The sequence below is a fragment of the Chrysemys picta genome, chromosome 13 (genome assembly GCF_011386835.1).
Source record: "Chrysemys picta bellii isolate R12L10 chromosome 13, ASM1138683v2, whole genome shotgun sequence".
Lineage (NCBI taxonomy): Eukaryota > Metazoa > Chordata > Testudines > Emydidae > Chrysemys > Chrysemys picta.
In genome coordinates, this window is record NC_088803.1 from 5,070,915 (window position 1) to 5,091,442 (window position 20,528).

General features: G+C 48.7%; 3 gene segments (V, D, J or C); all 3 read left to right on the forward strand.

Moving 5' to 3' along the window:
• The window catches only part of LOC122173242 (Ig mu chain C region secreted form-like), a 1,717,225-nt gene that overhangs the window by 1,676,997 nt on the left and 19,700 nt on the right, over positions 1-20,528 (forward strand). The window contains 1 exon segment of the C gene segment in view: positions 19,555-19,619. Within this exon segment, the coding sequence occupies positions 19,555-19,619 (65 nt within the window).
• LOC101946746 (immunoglobulin heavy constant epsilon-like) overlaps positions 1-20,528 on the forward strand; it is a 253,341-nt gene that overhangs the window by 148,287 nt on the left and 84,526 nt on the right.
• The window catches only part of LOC101948672 (immunoglobulin heavy constant epsilon-like), a 375,427-nt gene that overhangs the window by 82,040 nt on the left and 272,859 nt on the right, over positions 1-20,528 (forward strand).

Consider the following 20,528-nt stretch of genomic DNA (forward strand, 5'->3'; position numbering starts at 1 on the left):
CAGATGGGAGACCTGGCCTACTCTGAGTAATTAACACATGAAGGGAGGCCTCATATTTTGGAAGATAGAATTAAAGAGGTAAATGAATCATCAGGCTGAAAACAGCAAATTTGTGCTAAATAAGATACGTGAATAGGTCAGGAGGGTAAGAAGACAAAATGTCTGAGCCAGCTAAGATAAGAGGGAGAACACCCAGGGAACCATTTCCTATTAACTAGATAACCAGGGACAAAATAACATAGGAAACAAGAGGAAGTCAAAACATGGACAGTGAGTGCAAAGCAGGGCCGGCTCCAGGTTTTTTGCCGCCCCAAGCAAAAAAAAAAAGCCGGAGTGCCACCGCCGAAGCAAAAAAAGGTTGGACTGCCGCCCCAAAGGGTCGGACTGCCGCCCCTTGAAAAGTGCCACCCCAAGCACATGCTCGGATCGCTGGTGCCTAGAGCCGGCCCTGGTGGACAGTGCATGCTGCACAGGGATTGGCTCCTGCAAAGTAACCGAGCCATCCAAATGCGTGATGCAATGTATAGTGAGTGCAATGAGCTGTGTAATGTGGATAAGGGAGAGGGTTTCAGGGTAACTTTTGAGCTGCGATACCCAGCAGCCATCCCCCCTGCGTTTGAGTCGGATCAACCGTGCATAGCACTGCCGTGTGCCAAACAAAGAAACCTGAGTGACCAAGGCTGGAGTCAAACTGAGTTCTTGGGAAGCTGAGTGGAAAGAGGTCTCGGAGGGAATCCCAACACCCAGACGAGGAGAGATTGAAGATGGGATTTTTATTGATGGAACAAGGCATCAAAACCCTATAGGCTTTCAAAGATACACGCCTATGTAATTTCCCAAAGGCTCAAACGGAGTCTATAAAGATGTCAGGAATTGTACCCCCATCTCTCGAGACAGTGCTGAAACTACTGCTAGTCACACTGACCGCTATTGTCTCAGGGTTTAAGGCCAGAAGGAACCATCCCATCCCATTACATTTCACCCCCATGTCCCTAGATTAGACATTAGTTAGACCAAAGCATTTCAGTTCTCAGGAGACTCAACTAGGAGTCCCAGGCAGAGAACACCAGAGACCCAACTGCCACGGTGCCCAAGCCTCCTCCAGCGGCAGGAAATTCATGAGGTGAGATATGACCAGGTGATCTAAGCAGGCAAATGATCCCCACACTGCAGAGGAAAGCGAAAAACCTTGTGCTCCTGTCGGTTTGCATCGATTGTCTCTTATCTCGGACTTCTGTTTAAGCTTGGCCAAAAATGATTTTTATTTATAATTTCAACGGATGCTTATTTTTAAGCAATGTTCTAGATTTTTATTGATTTCAATTTTCACGGTTATGCAAAATTATGGGGTTAAAGCGCTTTCTTTAAATGTGCACACAGTTGCGGGAAATTATGGGGTTGGTCACCCAAAGAGGGGGGGAAACAAAAATCATTTAATGACAATAGATGCTGAGATTCAAAAAGTGAAAGCTTTATTGTTGTTCAAACACAAATTCTCAGCATCGCATGTCAAACTATACACAGGAAATACCCTTCAATCAAACTCTACTAAATTTTCAAGCAGCCTTTTTCCTACTTGGCCTGTCTGTAAATTTCAGTTATCATCAATGGAGATTTTTTCCGTCGGTTTTTGTGCCCGCTGTGAAATTGACATTTACCAATAACAATCGAATCCTTCCAAACCTCCTTACACTGCGACCTCTTTGGGGCAGCGGCTGTCTGTGATCTGTGTTTGTACAGCACCTTGCACAATGGAGTCCTGTCCCATGACTGGGGCTCCGAGGCGCCATGGTAACAGAAATAATAAATTAAGACCGTCTTTTTTCCCTCCTATCTTCTCCTCAAGTGGCTGCCATTGTTAGAGACAGATGGACCAGTGTAGAGGTCCCTGTCTGCGAACATTGCACTAGATGTCACTATATCTAGCAGAAAGTCCACCTCGGTGCTGAGTTAAGTTTTAGCTCTGGTGTTTAGCACCGTGGGGACAATACAGCAGCACAGTGATGTGCTCCCGTACAAAAACTTCCTGCGGGGTCTGAGCACAACCCACATAGCGAGACAGCATGCCACTGCGGTTTATCAAACTCTGACGAAAGCAGGCCAGATGCCCTTGTGATAGAAATCAATGTCTTAACACCCTTGTTTAAGGGCTACCACAAACACGACTACTACTACCAATGCTTCGTTCCTGCCACAAGGCACTTTGTAAAGGAGGTCGTCATCATTATTCCCATTTCACAGATGGGGAAACTGAGGCATGAAAAAGAAGCAATTTGGCCAAGGTCATCCAGAGCTGGGAACAGAATGCTAGTCTCCTGCTTCCTACTGCAATGATCTACCCAACAGGCTAAACTGTCTCCTTTCGAGAGGAGCTGTACATAGGAGTCTTTCATTAACCCACCACTTGTTCATTTCGGCTGGGCTTGGCAAGAGGACCTAAGACAACGAGGCTTTATTTGTAAATTGACCAGAATAGCTATTCCAATATAATTTAGTTATTCAGAATAGCTCTCTGCTCAATTTCAGAATGTTTCCTCTTCTCACACAGTCACTTTTACCCCATACTAGAGTACCCCCATGGAAGAGTTTTTCCAGAATAACAAAATACACCTGGAGAGCCAGGGCCGCCCAGGGGGGGGGCAAGTGGGGCAATTTGCCCCAGGCCCGCGAGCCTTGGCGCGGTGGCGGTCCGGGTCTTCGGCGGCATTTTGGTGGCAGGGGGCCCTTCAGTCACTCCAGGTCTTCGGCAGCGGGTCCTTCAGTGCTGCCGAAGACGCGGAGCAACTGAAGGGCCCCCTGCCGCCGAAATGCCGCCGAAGACCCGGACCACCGCCGGGTGAGTACAGGCGCCGCAGCCAGGCCCGGAATCGGGCCCCGTGCCCCTAAGAGGGCCCCGCAACGTCCCGAACGACCCTCCGCCGAAGTGCCACCAAAGGCACCGGCAGCCGATTGAGCTGCCGCTGAAGTCCCGGCACTGTCGTCGTCGGCAGCTCAATCGTTGCCACTGTCTTCGGCAGCATTTCGGCGGCGGGGCCTTCCTCCGCGGCAGCGACTGAGCTGCCACTGAAGACAGCGGCGGGACTTCGGCGGCAGCTCCGCGGTGCCTAAAGCCGGCCCTGGCCGCAGCTCCCCCGCTTTGCCCCAGGCCCCCTGAATCCTCTGGGCGGCCCTGTGGAGAGCTATTTCCAGTCCATTTCCCCTGTAAAGACAAGCCCCTGGGCCCCCAACCCCCATGGGATTTTGAGCATCAAGCCTTGGGAAATCCCCACTCTCTGAGTACGCTCACCTCATTGTTACATATATTCTAGCAACATCTAGAAACTAGACGCAAAATTAAGGCTCCCCCGGTACTAGATATAGCAGACCTCCTAATAGATAGACCTTTCCCTCTTCTCCCCCATGCCAAAAAAGCTTACAGATTGCAATGGGCCTGCAACCCTTATAGAACCAGGAGTGAGGGAAAGAGAGCCGATTGGCTAGACAAACTGTCAATCATCCAGAGAGAATGGGCGGGACTTCCCCTCTCTGCAAAGGAGTCTGGGTAGGGCAGCCCTCAATAAACCCCCTGGCTCCTGCCCAGCTGGGGGCCAGATAGAGGAACCATCACCTGTTATAAGACATGGGGTCCTTTAGATGGGAACTAGAGCAAAGTTGTTTGCAAAGATTGTCCGTCTGCCCAGCCTTCTCCTTCCCTGTGGTTTTGGTGCTGTTCTTTTTGCCGCTGGAGAAGCTGAAAGGCACCAGGGTGAAGAGACGCATCTATTGATCCCATATCTCTGGAGCCCTCACCCAATGTCATAACCGAAAGCCCATCTTTTCTCACCGTCGCCGCCCGTTCCTTCAGCAGTGGGACAGGCTACTGAGCTTAGATGGGCCCTGGCAGCCGTATAAAGAGGGCAGCAGGTGCTGGCCTTTCCCGAACGGACTCCTCTTGTCCCTGAGCTAAGTTTTTGCTGCGGCGTTTATCACTGTGGAGGATACGATAGCAGCACAGTGATACGCTCCAGTGCAAAAACTCTCTTCACAGCACGAAGCAGAGCACCGACAGCCGGCCCCTCCCCACCCTCTCGATGGCTTAACAAGGTCTGGCCTAGGCAAACCAGCCAGCATGGTTTTATGGCTGTAGGAAATGTGCTTTATTCACCAGGTTCTCACATGAATCCATTGCTCGGGAGGCGGGTTTCCAAAGAGAGGTGGGCACCCAACGCCTGGTGAGTGCCTCATTCCCTTGGGATCCTTGTAAAAATGCTCACACGCGTGCGGTTATTTGTCCTCCAGAAGTACTGCCGGGGGCTGACTGAGAGTGGGACTAGACAGAAAAATCAAAGGGTGGGAGAAAGGAGGGATCATCTTCTCTGATTGATGGATGTGGGGGAGGGAAATGACGGAGTTTTAAAGGAATTCTATAAAATACTTAAGTATTCAGTGGAGCAGAAACTGGATCCCTGGGTCACTTCACTAACCCACACAGCCTCTCTCTTGGGCTTGATGATAATTTAAGCATTTCATACAAAGTGGAACAACTTCAACAGAGGGAGATACACCGCGCAGCCCCAGCATACCCCATAACCTGGTGGGTAGGGCGCTGCTCTGGCAGACCTGGCTGCAAGTCCCTGCGTGGCGTCAGGCAGAGTGGGGATTTGAACCCAGATCTCCCACATTCTGGGTGAACGTGCTAAGTACTGGGTTTGGGGATGAAGGGGGGGGGCACTTGGCAGCTGTGTTTTGTGGGGCCTGCCATGGTGGCAGTCTCTGAGTACGCCTCCCGGACAGGGCCCCACAGGCTAGATGGGCAGGAGAAGGCCCAGTTTGAATATCTTCCCCAAGTCTTTGGCATAACTGGGGTGTCAGGACGGAAGCAGGTTTGTCCATGCATCCCAGCGGCTCGGTAGGTGTCTAGGGGTACGTCCACACTGCTCTGTTAACCTCGGATGTGGACTTGAGCATCCCCCTGCATTGTAAATCTGGCCTTACAATGGCTGGACCCAGCTCACCCACACTGAGCTCCCACGTCCGGACGGTGCTACGCAGCCCTTGATTCGGGCCTGCGGCGCGAGCTACATCCAAACTGCGACGTGAGGGCGGACGCTGACTCCTGTTTGCTTCCCTCTGCGTTCACCTCCCGGGCAGCCAGCCGCAGAAATGCCCGGTTGAATTACGACCTCAGTTCCACGTCTGGTGAAAGGAAGTGACTAGGAGGGAACAGGGCAGGTGTTTCCTGCCAAGGCGGGAGGGATGTAACAGAGACGGATTTATCAATGGTGAAAGGAAACAAGAGCTGGCTGAACCATAGTTAGTAGCAGTTAATAACCACAGAACCAGCAGAACCCTTCATATTTCACTTGTCTTATGGGGCTAACGACCCCTCCAAAAACTGTCCATGCTGGGGGTATTTAACTGTGGGCTTCCACAAATGAGTTCTGCCTTAAATGTGACATCTACATAAGGAGTATATTACAAAATCCTCCCGCAGGAAGGCTAATTTGATTTTAAGTCTATATTAGACTGATTTTTCAATCTATCATTCCAACAAGTGCAAGTACTCCCCCATGCAAGCCTGTGTCTCACCCACCCCAGTCCCCTCATCTTACTTGGCCAGTTAAACCCAATCCTGAGCAGGATTAGGACTGGAGCCCTGACTTCCAGCCCCAACTGCCTTAACCACTCGACCCCACTCCCCTCCCAGAGCCTGGGGTAGAACCTAGGAGTCCTGACTCTCAGCTCCAACTGTTCTAACCACTCGACCCCACTCCCCTCCCACAGCCTGGGGTAGAACCCAGGAGTCCTGGCTCCCAGCCCTCTAGACTCCTTTTCCAGAGCCACGAATAGAATGCAGGAGTCCTGACTCCCAGCAACTCCTGCACTAGCCCACTAGACCCACTCCCCACCCTGAGCCAGGGATAGAACCCAGGAGTCCTGACTCCTGCACCCCCCCCCCATTCTAACCACTAGCCCCCCACTTCCCTCAGTTGGCAAAAAACGGCACCTAGGGTTCCTTTACTAGACAATAGAAAATGCTCCCTTCTCATCTGATGTGGTCTGAACTCAACATTACCGGGCATTATTTCAAGCCTAATACAAGATTCATAAGTGTGGCAGGGCCCATTATAATCGGATGGTTACACCAAATACCTGCTGCTCTCACGGGGCCAGGGATGAGCGGCGGCGCAGAGCATGGAATGTTTATTACTGTTTGTATTGCACTAGCAGTGCGAGGCTACAGCTGAGGCCATGGGCCTGCTGTACAGGCAAGTAGCAAAAAACTCTCCTCGCTGTGAGGAGTTTGCAGTCTAAACAGACACGACAGACAAAGGAAGGGCCATTCCTATTTTGCATATGCAGAGCGGAGGCGCGGGGAGATGAAACGAGTTGTCTGCCACCACTCATGGAATCTCTGCCAGTGGGAGGCTGGTGCTGACCGCAAGGCCAACCTTGTGCTACAGATGTGGTGCTCTGTGCTCCAGCAGGTGGCTCACCGATTGCAGCCTAGACCACAACACGGTTCCATCTCTTCTGAAGTGGTCGACCGAGCAGAAATGTTGGAGATCCACCATCCCAAACCGCTTCCTTCAGCACTGGCGTTCTCGCCATTTCATCTATCTGGCCTGACGCCCAGGTGGTGTATTAAACACCCACCTTGATAACGCTGCAGGTGTGCCGAATGTGGAGAAAAAGAAGAACAGAGGCAATACTGGAGAAACAACCACCCAGGTAAGAAAAAAATCAAAGTCAGCCTAGATGTTAGGGGGATGGGCCACCTAAAACACCCTAGGAACACAGAAGTAAAGTATTGGGGACAGGGGAAGAAAGGACCAAACTGCACCAGAAGAGGGTTGGAGGAGCCATTCTCCAAGACTGATGGACACCAGGTGCTTTAGAAGAACCTGTGTAGTTTTGTTTTTGTGGTTTAATCGTATTGAACTCCGAGCCCGGAAAAGGACATATAGCTGTGAGATCCACTATTGTGCTGCATACAAATTGTTTTCTCTGAACCCTTTTAAATTGGCTGCCTTTCAATTCAGTATGAGAGACATCACCTGCCATGCTACAGAGACCCTTTCAGGCAAAACCTTAGCTCCATAGATTCCTTGCCGGGAGGAACCGTTGTGATCATTGAGTGGGACCCTCAGCACAACACAGGCCAGAACTTGCCTGAATTAATTCCAATGTTTAGTTGACCCCAAAATAAATGTTGTTGTTTTTTTTCCATTTTGTTGAGGAAAGTCAAAACAGCGTCACTTCAGGTCAACCCCCAAACAGATTTTTCCGTTCAGCCACTGAACCAAACAAATCAATTATTTCCCCAGCTCTCTTCTGGTATTCCGAAAATGTGTCCCGGGGAGATTAACTGAGTCGTCTGCAGCAGACAAGGACTCTCTGCCCAGGGGAGGAATTGAATCTAAAACTTTGGTGGAAATTCAATATTTTGTACAGGCGATTTAGTGTGGGTGGAGGAGGTGCATTTCCAGCCTTGGAGCTAGATTGGATGCTCATGTTTATAACGAGGAGGGCAGAGAGGTGGCTGGAGTTTTTGTCGTGGCGTTCATCACGGTGTGGGCTGGGGGGGGCTCACAGTGATGCAGCGCTGTATTAAAACCCTGTGCACGGGGACTAGGAAACCTTCAGAGCCTGAACAAGAACACAAGCCAGGCTTATGAATAGCAACCAAGTGCCTACTGTGCCTGGTGCAGACTGCAGTGAATGCATGCTGCAAATAGCACTGCATTGTCATTCTCCCACCAGACAAAGCTTGCGAAGAGCAAAGATAATCCAGAGGCTAAGGGCAGTGGGTTAGGACTGAAGATCTGAATCTATTCCCAGCTTTGCTTCAGAGTCCCGGGGTGACGGGCAAATCACTTCCCTTCCCCGTGCCTCAGTCCATCATTAGAATAAGAAATTATCGTCATCTATGGTGGTAGCACTCAGGGACCCCGGTCAGAACCCCATAGTGCTACCCACTGTATCCACACCAAACAAAACTGGTTCCCCGACGGTCAGCGCTTACCCTGTAAGTATGGGACTGATCCAAGAGATGAAGAAAGCACAAAATATCACTGGTTGATGGTTGATGGACAATAAATGAAGATGGACATAACAAAAGCTTTGTTCAATGACTACACACCCCTCTGTCTAGCCATCCTTCCTCCCACAGTCTCTGCCTACCTAACCGATCAATGGTGACCAATAACTGATGGTTGATAAATGAAGATTGATAATGGATTATATCTAAGTAATGATCAGTGTTGATAATTGTATATTGATAAGTGATGATAGGTTGATAAATGACAGGTAATTATTGCACTTTGGTGACAGGTTGATAATTGACGGTTGATAGTTTGAAACTGATAAGCAATTATTGATTGTTAATTAGAGATTGCTGCTTGATAGTTAATTGGGGATTAGTTGATTGGTCAATAATTGATGGTTGAGGCTTTAAACCTGATTATTGCTAACTGGAGGCTTTAAGTTGATTATTGATAATTGAGGGATAATTGATACTTGATTTGTGGATAATTCATCATTGATAGCTTGCAATAACAGTACAGGCACCTTCATGTGGCAGGGTGGATATTCTGTATTTCCAGCGATACACTTGTTTTTATTTTCCTTATTAGAGCAAGGTGGTTTGACGAGCCAGAAGGGGCTGAAGTTTTTGATGTGGTTTCAATCATTGTGGGTGGGGGGAGCACAGTGACTCATTCTTATACAAAAACCTGCTGCGGGCGAGAGGGAAACCCTCATAGCCTGAGCGGTAAATGCAAGCCACAGCGGTGAGCGGGGCCCGAGCCTGCTTGACACAGAGCCAGGGACTGTGGGACGGGGTGAACCCTCCACCCATCTGGTGAGCCGGTCCAAGAGATTTGGCTGGGATTTTCAGCAAGGTCTAAGAGAGTTCAGCTGAGTCCCTCAGATGTATCTAGTGTCCCAACTTCCACTGATTTAGTAGAATCTGAGCCTTAGTGACTTTCATCAACGGGAATAAGAACATAAGAACGGCCATACTGGGTCAGACCAAAGGTCCATCTAGCCCAGTATCCTATCTACTGACAGTGGCCAATGCCAGGTGCCCCAGAGAGAGTGAACCTAACAGGCAATGATCAAGTGATCTCTCTCCTGCCATCCATCTCCACCTTCTGACAAACAGAGGCTAGGGACACCATTCCTTACCCATCCCGGCTAATAGCCATTAATGGATTTAACCACCATGAATTTATCCAGTTCTCTTTTAAACGCTGTTATAGTTCTAGCCTTCACAACCTCCTTAGGCAAGGAGTTCCACAGATTGACTGTGCACTGTGTGAAGAAGAACTTCCTTTTATTTGTTTTAAACCTGTTGCCTATTAATTTCATTTGGGTGACCCCTAGTTCTCGTATTATGGGAATGAGTGAATAACTTTTCCTTATTCACTTTCTCCACATCACTCATGATTTTATATACCTCTATCATATCCCCCCTTAGTCTCCTCTTTTCCAAGCTGAAGAGTCCTAGCCTCTTTAATCCCTCCTCATATGGGCCCCGTTCCAAACCCCTAATCATTTTAGTTGCCCTTCTCTGAACCTTTTCTAGTGCCAGTATATCTTTTTTGAGATGAGGAGACCACATCTGTACACAGTATTCAAGATGTGGGCGTACCATGGATTTATATAAGGGCAATAATATATTCTCAGTCTTATTCTCTATCCCCTTTTTAATGATTCCTAACATCCTGTTTGCTTTTTTGACCGCCTCTGCACACTGTGTGGTCATCTTCAGAGAACTATCCACAATGACTCCAAGATCTTTTTCCTGACTTGTTGTAGCTAAATTAGCCCCCATCATATTGTATGTATAGTTGGGGTTATTTTTTCCAATGTGAAATGTAATGGGTGTTCGATGCCTCATTCTCCCAGGTTTCTTTGAAAAGCTCAGCCTAAAACCTATGAGCTCAGAGGGCCAGATAGATCACAGTATTTTAAATTTTCAAAAGCACATAGGCCCCCTTGAAATTAATCCCTTGGCCAGATCCCCTACTGGCGTAAATTGGCCTTTAAAAATTTGGGCCAGAGAGTCCAGATACTCCAGTTATAACAAAGCTCTCTCTCTCTCTCTCTATCTATCTAGCCCCATGCACCCCCATATATCCATATCCATCTACCACCATCTATCCTCATCCATCTATCCCCATACACACCCATCTATCTATATCTGTCAATCCCCATCTATCCCAATACACACCCATCCCTCCATCTATCCCCATACACCCCCATCCCTCCACATACACCCCCATCATCCCTCCATCCATCCATCCCCCATACAAACCCATCCCTTCATCCATCCATCCATCCATCCATCCATCCATCCCACATACACACCCACCCCCCATCCATCCCCCATACACACCCATCCCTTCATCCATCAATCCATCCCCATACACACCCATCATCCCTCCCCATTCACCCCATCATGCCTCCATCCATCCAGCCCCATACACACCCATTCCTCCATCCCTTCCCCATATACACCCATCCCTATATCCAGCCCCATACACTCCCATCCTTCCATCCAGCCCCATACGCCCCCATCCCTCCAACCATCCAGCCCCATACACACCCATCTATCTATATCTGTCAATCCCCATCTATCCCGATACACACCCACCCCTCCATCTATCCCCATACACACCCATCTATCTATATCTGTCCATCCCCATCTATCCCGATACACACCCATCCCTCCATCTATCCCCATACACACCCGTACCTCAATCCATCCCCATACACCCCCATCCCTCCCCATACACGCCCATCATCCCTCCATCCATCCATCCCCCATACAAACCCATCCCTTCATCCATCCATCCATCCATCCCCATACACACCCACCATCCATCCATCCATCCCCATACACACCCATCATCCCTCCCCATTCACCCCTCATCCATCCATCCAGCCAGCCCCATACACACCCATCCCCCCATCCCTTCCCCATACACACCCATCCCTATATCCAGCCCCATACACTCTCATCCTTCCATCCATTCCCCATGTACACCCATCCCTATATCCAGCCCCATACACACCCATCATCCCTCCAGACAACCCTATACACCCCCATCCCTCCAGCCATCCAGCCCCATACGCCCCCATCCCTCCAACCATCCAGCCCCATACACACCCATCTATCTATATCTGTCAATCCCCATCTATCCTGATACACACCCATTCCTCCATCTATCCCCACAGGCACCCATCCCTACCCATTCACACCCATCATCCCTCCATCCATCCCCATACAGCCCCATCATCCCTCCCTCCATCCATTCCGATACACACCCATCCCTCCATCCCTCCATCCATCCCACCTACACACCCATCCCTCCATCCATCCACCTACACACCCATCCCTCCATCCAGCGGCATACACACCCATCCCTCCATCCCTCCATCCATCCCACATACAAACCCATCTCTCCATCCATCCACCTACACACCCATCCCTCCATCCAGCGGCATACACCCCCATCCCTCCATCCCTCCATCCATCCCACATACAAACCTATCTCTCCATCCATCCACCTACACCCCCATCCCTCCATCCACCTACACCCCCATCCCTCCCCATACACACCCACCCTCCATCAATCCATCCATCTCTCCATCCATCCACCTACACACCCATCCCTCCATCCAGCGGCATACACACCCATCCCTCCATCCCTCCATCCATCCCACATACAAACCCATCACTCCATCCATCCACCTACACACCCATCCCTCCATCCAGCGGCATACACCCCCATCCCTCCATCCCTCCATCCATCCCACATACAAACCTATCTCTCCATCCATCCACCTACACACCCATCCCTCCATCCATCCACCTACACCCCCATCCCTCCATCCACCTACACCCCCATCCCTCCCCATACACACCCATGCAGCGGCCTCAGTGTAACCAGACAGGAGGGGCGGGGGTTTCAGGTGCCACGAGCAGGGCAGCTTGACCCCGCACCCTTCCTGCAAAAAGTGTGAGAATTGCTGATGTGTGTATTGTAAAAAACCAAGATGTCTGTTTCTGTGTGCCCCCGGGAATGTTTGTCAGGGCCCCAAGCCATAAACACTCTAAAAAATATCTCTCTGGTTAATTGACAATCATGAGGTGTCTGACCTTTTAACCCTGCTTGCTTAGCAAGTTTTCTTTAAAAAAATATGTCATTGTGTTACTAATGTATAAATAAGGGGGGGAAGTTTGAGGTAATCGGAATTCTCAGAAAAGGCTCTTCAGGGACGGTCCCTCTGGACGCATCTTCGGGTCCCCACCGGCAGACAGAAGTCTGGCCCGCTGAAGCCTGTCACAGTGCCACTCGAAAGTCACGCTCAGCTTCGGTAATTATCGAGGGTTGGGGGTGTTTCACTAACCTGTTGCCGACGTGTGTAAGTGCTTCAGATTAAGTAAAGTTTAGCTTTAAGTGAAAGCACTCGTGTGTTGTCCTGTTTGTGCCGGCCATCTGTGGGTCGGACGGCCGTGTCTCCCTTAATTTATTTCCTAACACCACCTCGCACAGAGTAAACGTTACCAAACACTTTGGGTTAAAAAAACCCCGAGTAACAGGGGGAACACCCGCCACCCCCGTGTTCCTCTTTATAAAATGACTGTGTGTATCCAATGCAAAGTTTGTCATGTTGGGTGTCTTCGGAAGGCTCATGATGCAGTGAGCATGGTTGCTATAGTGATGTTATAGGAATTGTTACAGTGATGTTATAGTAATGTTATAGGTTATAATTTCATGTATATAGTTTGAGGCTGAAAATGTATCCTCATGGCTTAAAGCAAGCCCAGGCAAAAACTCTCCAGGAGCAGAGGGGCAGTTCACACCTCATCAGGGCATGGATGGGACAAACCCAGCCCAGCCTCATGGGAACAATGGACACTGGCTTAGGCAGCAACAAAAGAATCTGTTAGACCCTCAAGGGAGTCGCCCCCTTCCTTTGGGCAGTTTGGGACTGCGATGAGATAATGCTCACCTGACTCTGAAGGGGGCTCGGGGGGGGCAAAACCAAGAGGAAAGAAAGGACATGATAAAAGGGAGAGACATTTTGCCAGGCTCTTACTCTCTCTTCCACCTACACCTACAGACACCACCACCAATCCACTGAAGCGCTGATCAAAGGGGAGAGCCTGGCAGAAGAGCAGCCAGCCTGTGGTGAGAAGCATCTCAGTTTGTGAGGACACTGAAAGTGTTAGGATCAGATTAGAATGAGTTTTGCTTTTATTTCATTTGACCAAATCTGACTTGTTGTGCTTTGACTTATGATCAGTTAAAATCTGTCTTTTGTAGTTAATAAATCGGTTTGTTTGTTCTACCTGAAGCAGTGCGTTTGGTTTGCCGTGTGTCAGAGACTCCCCTTGGGAGAACAAGCCTGGTACATATCAATTTCTTTGTTAAACTGATGAACTCATATAAGCTTGCAGCGTCCAGTGGGCATAACTGGGCACTGCAAGACGGAGGTTCCCAGGGTTGTGTCTGGGGCTGGAGATATTGGCTAGTGTCGTTCAGTTCCACAACCCAAGGAGCAGCTTACATGCCAGAGGCTGTGTGTGAACAGCTCAGGAGTGGGGGTTCCCATAGCAGGGCAGGGTAAGGCTGGCTCCCAGAGTCAAGGATTGGAATGACCTAGCAGATCACTGGTCTAGATAACACCAGAGGGGAATGTCACACACACCCATCCCTCCATCCAGACCCATATACACCCCCCCCCCACTAACCATCCAACCCCATACACCCCTCCCACTATCCATCCAGCCCCATACACACCCATTCCTCCATACATCCAGCCCCAAACACACTCATCCATCCATCCATCCATCCATCCATCCATCCATCCCCATACACACCCATACCTCCATCCATCCCTCTACACACTCATCCCTCCATCCACCATCCCCATACACACCCCTCCATCCATCCATCCCCCATACACACCCATCCATCCATTCTCGTACACACCCATCATCTCTCCATGCAGCCCCATACACCCCCATCCCAACATCCATCCCTCATATACACCCATCCCCATACACACCCATCCCTCCATCCAGCCCCATACACACCCATCATCCCTCCATCCATCCAGCCCCATACATCTATCTTTTTTTAAAGTAACCCACGGGAGTGAGGATCCCAAATTCAATTTCAAAAAAGGTTGGATTACTATGTAATTTGGTCCCATTAGTGTGGTCTAGCAGAGAGGGCACCAGTCCAGGAGACCTGGTTTCTATTCCCCTCTGCCCATGGGCAGGATAATTTCCCTCTCTGTCTCTCACTTCCCTCAGCTGAAATCAGATCCTTATAGCACCTGCCTCTCACAAAGGGAACAGAGCAGTGGGCGTCAGTAGAACGGGTGCTGAGCTGAGAAGCTGCAGAACTGGTTTCTCTTCCCATCTCCACCCTTGGCTCCCTCTTTGTGCCTCAGCTTCTCCATCCGCAAAATAAATGTCATGATATTGGTCTTTTCTTTTCTTTTCTTTTCTTTTCTCAAAGCACTTTGGCCCAGACTGTTAAAGGTATTCGGGGCCCCCAAAGGAGCAGATAGGTGCCTAGTGGGATTGAAATCACCAGAAGTTAATCTCCTAGATATTTCTCAACATCCCACTAGGCAATTATCTGCACCCTTAGGCACGTAAATATCTTTATACCTGTACTTTACATCCAGAGGTCTCAGAAGGCCAGATTTCCAAGAGATATTGCTGATTTCTTCTCCAAAGCCTTTAGCTGGTCTGTCTTGACTTAGGACCAGGTTTACATGAAATCAATAGGAGTTAGGCGCTTTGCTCAGACCCCACTATGTTTGTAAACCCCACTATGTGCCTAACTGCATCTTTAGACATCGTAATAGCTTTGTAAATCTAGCTGTACTTTCCTCTAGAGAAAGTAAAGAAGTGTTATTTATTCCTTCTCATAGCACAAGAACTAGGGGTCACCCAATGAAATTAACAGGCAGCAGGCTTAAAACAAACAAAAGGAAGTATTTCTTCACACAATGCACAGTCAACCTGTGGAACTCTTTGCCAGAGGATGTTGTGAAGGCCAGGACTATAACAGGGTTCAAAAAAGAACTAGATAAATTCATGGAGGATAGGTCCATCAATGGCTATTAGCCAGGGATGGACAGGGATAGTGTCCCTAGCCTCTGTTTTGCCAGAAGCTGGGAATGGGTGACAGGGGGTGGATCACTTGATGATTCCCTGTTCTGTTCATTCCCTCTGGGGCACCTGGCATTGGCCACTGTCAGAAGACAGGATACTGGGCTAGGTGGACCTTTGGTCTGACCCAGTATGGCCGTTCTTATGTTCTTTTTTTTTTTTTCCAAATCACAACCCAAAATATTTCAAAGCGATCTGGGGGAATTAGGCACCTGGGGCCAGATCTTGAAAGAGAGGCCCCCAGGGCTTAGATCTTCAAAGGTACTTAGGCACCTAACTCCCATTGATTTCAACAGTCTATGGAGCAATGCTGATATATACCCATTGAACATTTAGCCTTTAAACATCCCGCATAATGGTTTGTGTTTCTGTCTGTCTGGAGGCCTGTGGGTCGCTCTTGGAGTGTGTATCTGGCCCTACAGGCCTTGCAGGGGACAAATAAGGACAGGACAGGATTGGATTCCTCTCCTCAGTCACAACGACAATTCCAGCCAGCACTAGATTCTAAAACCAGGATGTGGGTTTTTCTAGCCAACTGTAATGAACCATGTATGTGGCCAAGGAGTAGAACCTGCCCAGGGCACAAACACCCGGGCCCCTCGTCTCAGGAAGTCTCAGGAAGGAAATGTTGACTGTTGCTTTAAAAAATAAAATCCCTTGACTTCCAGCTGTGGCCTCTGCTTCAGATAATCTGCAGCTGTGCTACTGTAGCCTCAGTCCTTAAAGGCTGGGGATTTTAATGGAGTGTTTGTGTTGATGGCAAGTATTGTCATTGGATTCATCCATGTTCTTTCAGAGACCAGACAAAGGGTCTGTCTGTTTGTCTGTCTGTCTATCCCAGGGATCGGCAACCTTTGGCACGCGATTCGCCAGGGTAAGCACCCTGGCGGGCCGGGCTGGTTTGTTTACCTGCCGTGTCTGCAGGTTCAGCCGATCGCGGCTCCCACTGGCCGCGGTTGGCCGCTCCAGGCCAATGGGGGCGGTGGGAAGCAGCGGCCAGCACATCCTTCGGCCCGCGCCGCTTCCCGCAGCCCCCATTTCCTGGAGCCCCGAACCATGGCCAGTGGGAGCCGTGATGGCCCGAACCTGCGGACGCGGCAAGTAAACAAACCGGCCTGGCCAGCCAGGGTGCTTACCCTGGCAAACCGCGTGCCAAAGGTTGCCGATCCCTGGTCTATCCCCATGCATCCCTTGTATCTATCTCTCATTGCCACGGTACTGAACACATCTTACATGGAACTTTTTATTAACTCATTATCTGTGGAGATTGGTTCACCGGGAGGGTCATTTTTGTACATACCTCCATGAATTGGCTTCCCCCAGAGATGCGTGCACATGAGTTGCAATATGTTACTGGGCTGCAACTGAGTACCAAGGACCAGGGACAGCAGTTGCAGAGCCAGCAGGTAAATTCAGGCTAATTTTCCTCTGTATCTGGTCGTTACCATTCCTTACTTCAAAGTGCTTTGATTGTTTCTTTATTCTCACTCAGGACTATAACCCTGATTGACTAAACTGGGAAATTGTCCAACATCCTGGCAGATTTTGAGGCCTCCTGTTGTTGCTGGGGAGGAAAGATTTTATTTAAAACGTCTGAAGTTGAACAAAAGCAAAGACGATGTAACGGCTCTGGGCGGATTCCTGAGGACAATGGGATTACTACAGTGGGCTGACGTTCAGCGAGCAGCTCGCCATGGTTCTGAGCTCACTCTGCACTCAGCGTGAGAGCTGTAATTCTGGGGAGAATACGCTGCGTCACATGTCACGGTGATGTTGAGATCTTGGTTTAAGGGTGAAGCGAAGCCCAGCCAGGGATTCTTGCACTGAACTTCCATGTTCTCAGCACCATGGCCCTCAAACAGGTATAAACTGGCCGTGAATCGATTTAGGCTGGAAATTAGAAGCAGATTTCTAAGCTTCAGAGCTGGGGGGTCTGGAACCGCCTCCCCATAGAAGTAGTGGGGGGAAAACAACCTGACTCATTTTAAGATGGAGCTTGATAAGTGTCACTGGGGTTCCGTGCTGTCTGCAGTAGCAGGAGACTGGTTCAGTGACCCAGAGGTCCCATTCAGTCTTTGGCTCCTAAAGAATCACTGGGTTTATTTGAAGGGGGAGCAAGGGAATGGGTAGGCAATTCACTTCGGAATGATACTGTCACATAGAGAGACAGAGGAACACACAGAGAGAATAACTCCTCCTAGCTAATAAATCTGAACATAAGAGCGGCCATACTGGGTCAGACCAAAGGTCCATCTAGCCCAGTATCCTGTCTACCGATAGTGGCCAATGCCAGGTGCCCCAGAGGGAATGAACAGAACAGGAAATCATCAAGTGATCCATCCCCTGTCGCCCATTCCCAGCCTCTGGCAAAATCCTGTCCCCATTGGAGTCACTGGAGACTTTTCCATTGACCTTCACTGGTGCCAGAATTCTGCTCGCTAATAGCAGGAACGTCACCTGAAACTAGAGTGGGAACGGGAGTCAGACCGGGTTTTTGTTTGACCTGGCTAGGAAGACATACAAATGTGCTGGTACGAGCTGGACTACTGGGGCCAAGGCACCATGGTGACCGTAACAACAGGTACGTTATGTGGATTCTTCTGTCCTTCCTATAGATTTTTATTTCCCAAGAATTTTCTGTAGGAAGCTAAGAAGGTATTCTGGGTTTATCCGCACCCAGGCAGCTGCGATCAGAGTTACTGGGGCTGAGGAAGCATGGCCAAAAAAACCATAAATATATAACTGAGGATAGATGCTGTGGGGGTAAACTGAGGCATGGCATGATGAACGTTGAGATTATGAAAACTTCTTCAGAGCGATGAAATTCACTGGGAGCGAGGCACCCGACTCCCTCGGCCACCTTTGAAAATCCCAGACGCATTAATGTAAATGTTAATTATATTATTAATCCCAGCCACAGTACATAATTAGGGCCAAATCCAGTGCCAGGGGAAAGACCGCCATTGACTTCAAAGGGGACTAGATCAGGCCCCTAAAAGAGTCTTTTTGTAAGGCGTGAATAGCGAGTAGAAGGACTGTGATAACTGGGCTATGGGTTACTGGGGACAAGGGACGTTGGTCACAGTCAGCTCAGGTAAGGAGAGACTTGTTACTTTACTGTCTTTTCTTTTTTAATCTCTAAACTCAAGGAATGTACTTTCCTCCCTGGTAAATTCTAAGCCCGATCTCTCTCTGCTGGGGTGTGACTTATAACCAGATCGTATTCTGTAGTGATCTGCTCAGGGGATAGGAATCCTGAAATTTACTCTGACCACAGCAAACTGTAGAATCTCTGCTCCCAAATCCCCGTGTAAACCAGAAAAGAGGGCAGGTAGCAAAGGGCAGCTTTCTGTGCGGAGGTAAGGGGCAGATACATCAGTGTGAGAGCTATGGTGTATTCGATTACTGGGGGCAAGGAACCCTGGTCACCGTCACTTCTGGTAAGTAATAAATTGTAGAAACCTCAGTATTTAGATGTGTATAAGGAATGCCACAATGGTTGTACGAATATCTCAGCCGAACAGAGACCAGCTAGATTTTTAACTGGTTACTATAATCTCCGGTAGGCAGAGTTTAAGGTGGGGAAGGGGATTTTGGTCCCCGTAAATGGAGTTCTCCTTGAAAGGATAAGTGGGGTATTACACACCTAGTGGAAGGGAACTGGTCATTGTAATTACTATGGCAACTTCGACTACTGGGGACAAGGGACCCTGGTCAAGGTCACATCAGGTAAATTACTAACGTTTTCCTGTCCTGATTTAAATTAGATCCACTGCTGGGACTAGAGCCACAGCTAGAGTTAATCGGCGTAACCCCATTCAAACCAATGGAGCTACGCCGGTTTACACGAGCCTTGGAAGGGCGCTGGTGGTATCAGATTTTGATGGGCTTAAGAGTACATTTCACCCTGCAGTAGGTCTATGCACCATCAAATTCTCTAATTTGAAGGGCTAAATTGAGGTGAATAGAGCGGTGCGGTATTTGTAGAGACTCGTTAAGGCATTCTATTGCTGTGTTACTATGGCTACGCTTTCGAGTACTGGGGACAAGGGACGCTGGTGACAGTCACCTCAGGTAAATTTCTAACCTTTATTCAACGCCTCATAGTCGTAGCCGGTTAAATTTTGCACGGTCAGAATTTTGCTGTGCCCCGACTGAGTGTATTTGTACAGAGACAATAGGACAACACTTTACTGTGCTATAGCTGGGCAGCTTTTGACTATTGGGGACAAGGAACTCTTGTGACCGTCACCTCAGGTAAATTTCTAACCTTTATTCCAGTCCTCACAGTAGCAGGTTAAATTTTGCGGAGACAGAATTTTGCCTTGGCCTTGACCAAGCGTATTTGTGCAGAGTTGCTAGGACAATAGATTACTGTGCTCCGGTTGGGCTTTTGACTACTGGGGACAAGGGACTCTTGTCACGGTCACCTCAGGTAACCAACATTTTGCCTTATTTTGAAATCATGTATTTTCTTTTTGTTCCTAACCTTTTATCCTGTCTTGCCAGTCTTGCGTACGTTGACTATTCCTAAAGGGACAGTGAAAGACTGTCCCTGGCTTGCATTATGTAGCTCAAACTATCTGGTGCCTTCTAGCCTTGAAATCTATCAATGGCTGATTTTAGCGAGAGCTGGATCAAGGCACAAATCTTTAAAAGAAGTCTTGCTAATGTTTTGCCACTCTGGGAGAGTAATTTTTGTACAGTGGAAAATAGGGAAGGGAAATGATGTGTTACCCACTCGATTACTGGGGCCAAGGGACCATGGTGACCGTCACGTCAGGTAAAGATAGAAACTTCTAAAAATTCTTCTGTCCTCCAAGTAACTTGTAAGTGTCTAAAGATAATTGGGGTGTGGGAAATTTAGTTATCGGAATCTATTTTTAAAGTTAGTTCAAACTTGATTAAAGAAGCAATGTCAAGATGACATTGATCATAACGGCAGGAAAAATTATAGGTAGACAAATCAGTATTTGTACAAGGGAAGAGGCAGACGTATCTCTGTGTAACTGGTATTTCGAGTACTGGGGTCAAGGAACTATGGTCACCGTCACTTCAGGTAAATATTTTCAATCCTAAATTGCCATACCTGTTTAAATTCATCTCTTAAAGCTGATCACGAATGTCCCCTCTTCCAAATGTGCAAGATTATGTCTTTGTATGAGAAGGTTCCTGTGAAATTCCAAGAGTTAGAATAATTGGGTGGGTGGGTAGGTTATTTTAGAGTTTCAACGATAAATAGCACGTTAATTCCCTTTTAGCAGGTTATACGGCTCAGTCTAGTGGTTGGGGAACTGTCAATTTGACAGGTCCTCTTCCAGGATAAAAATATGGTAGCGAAAAA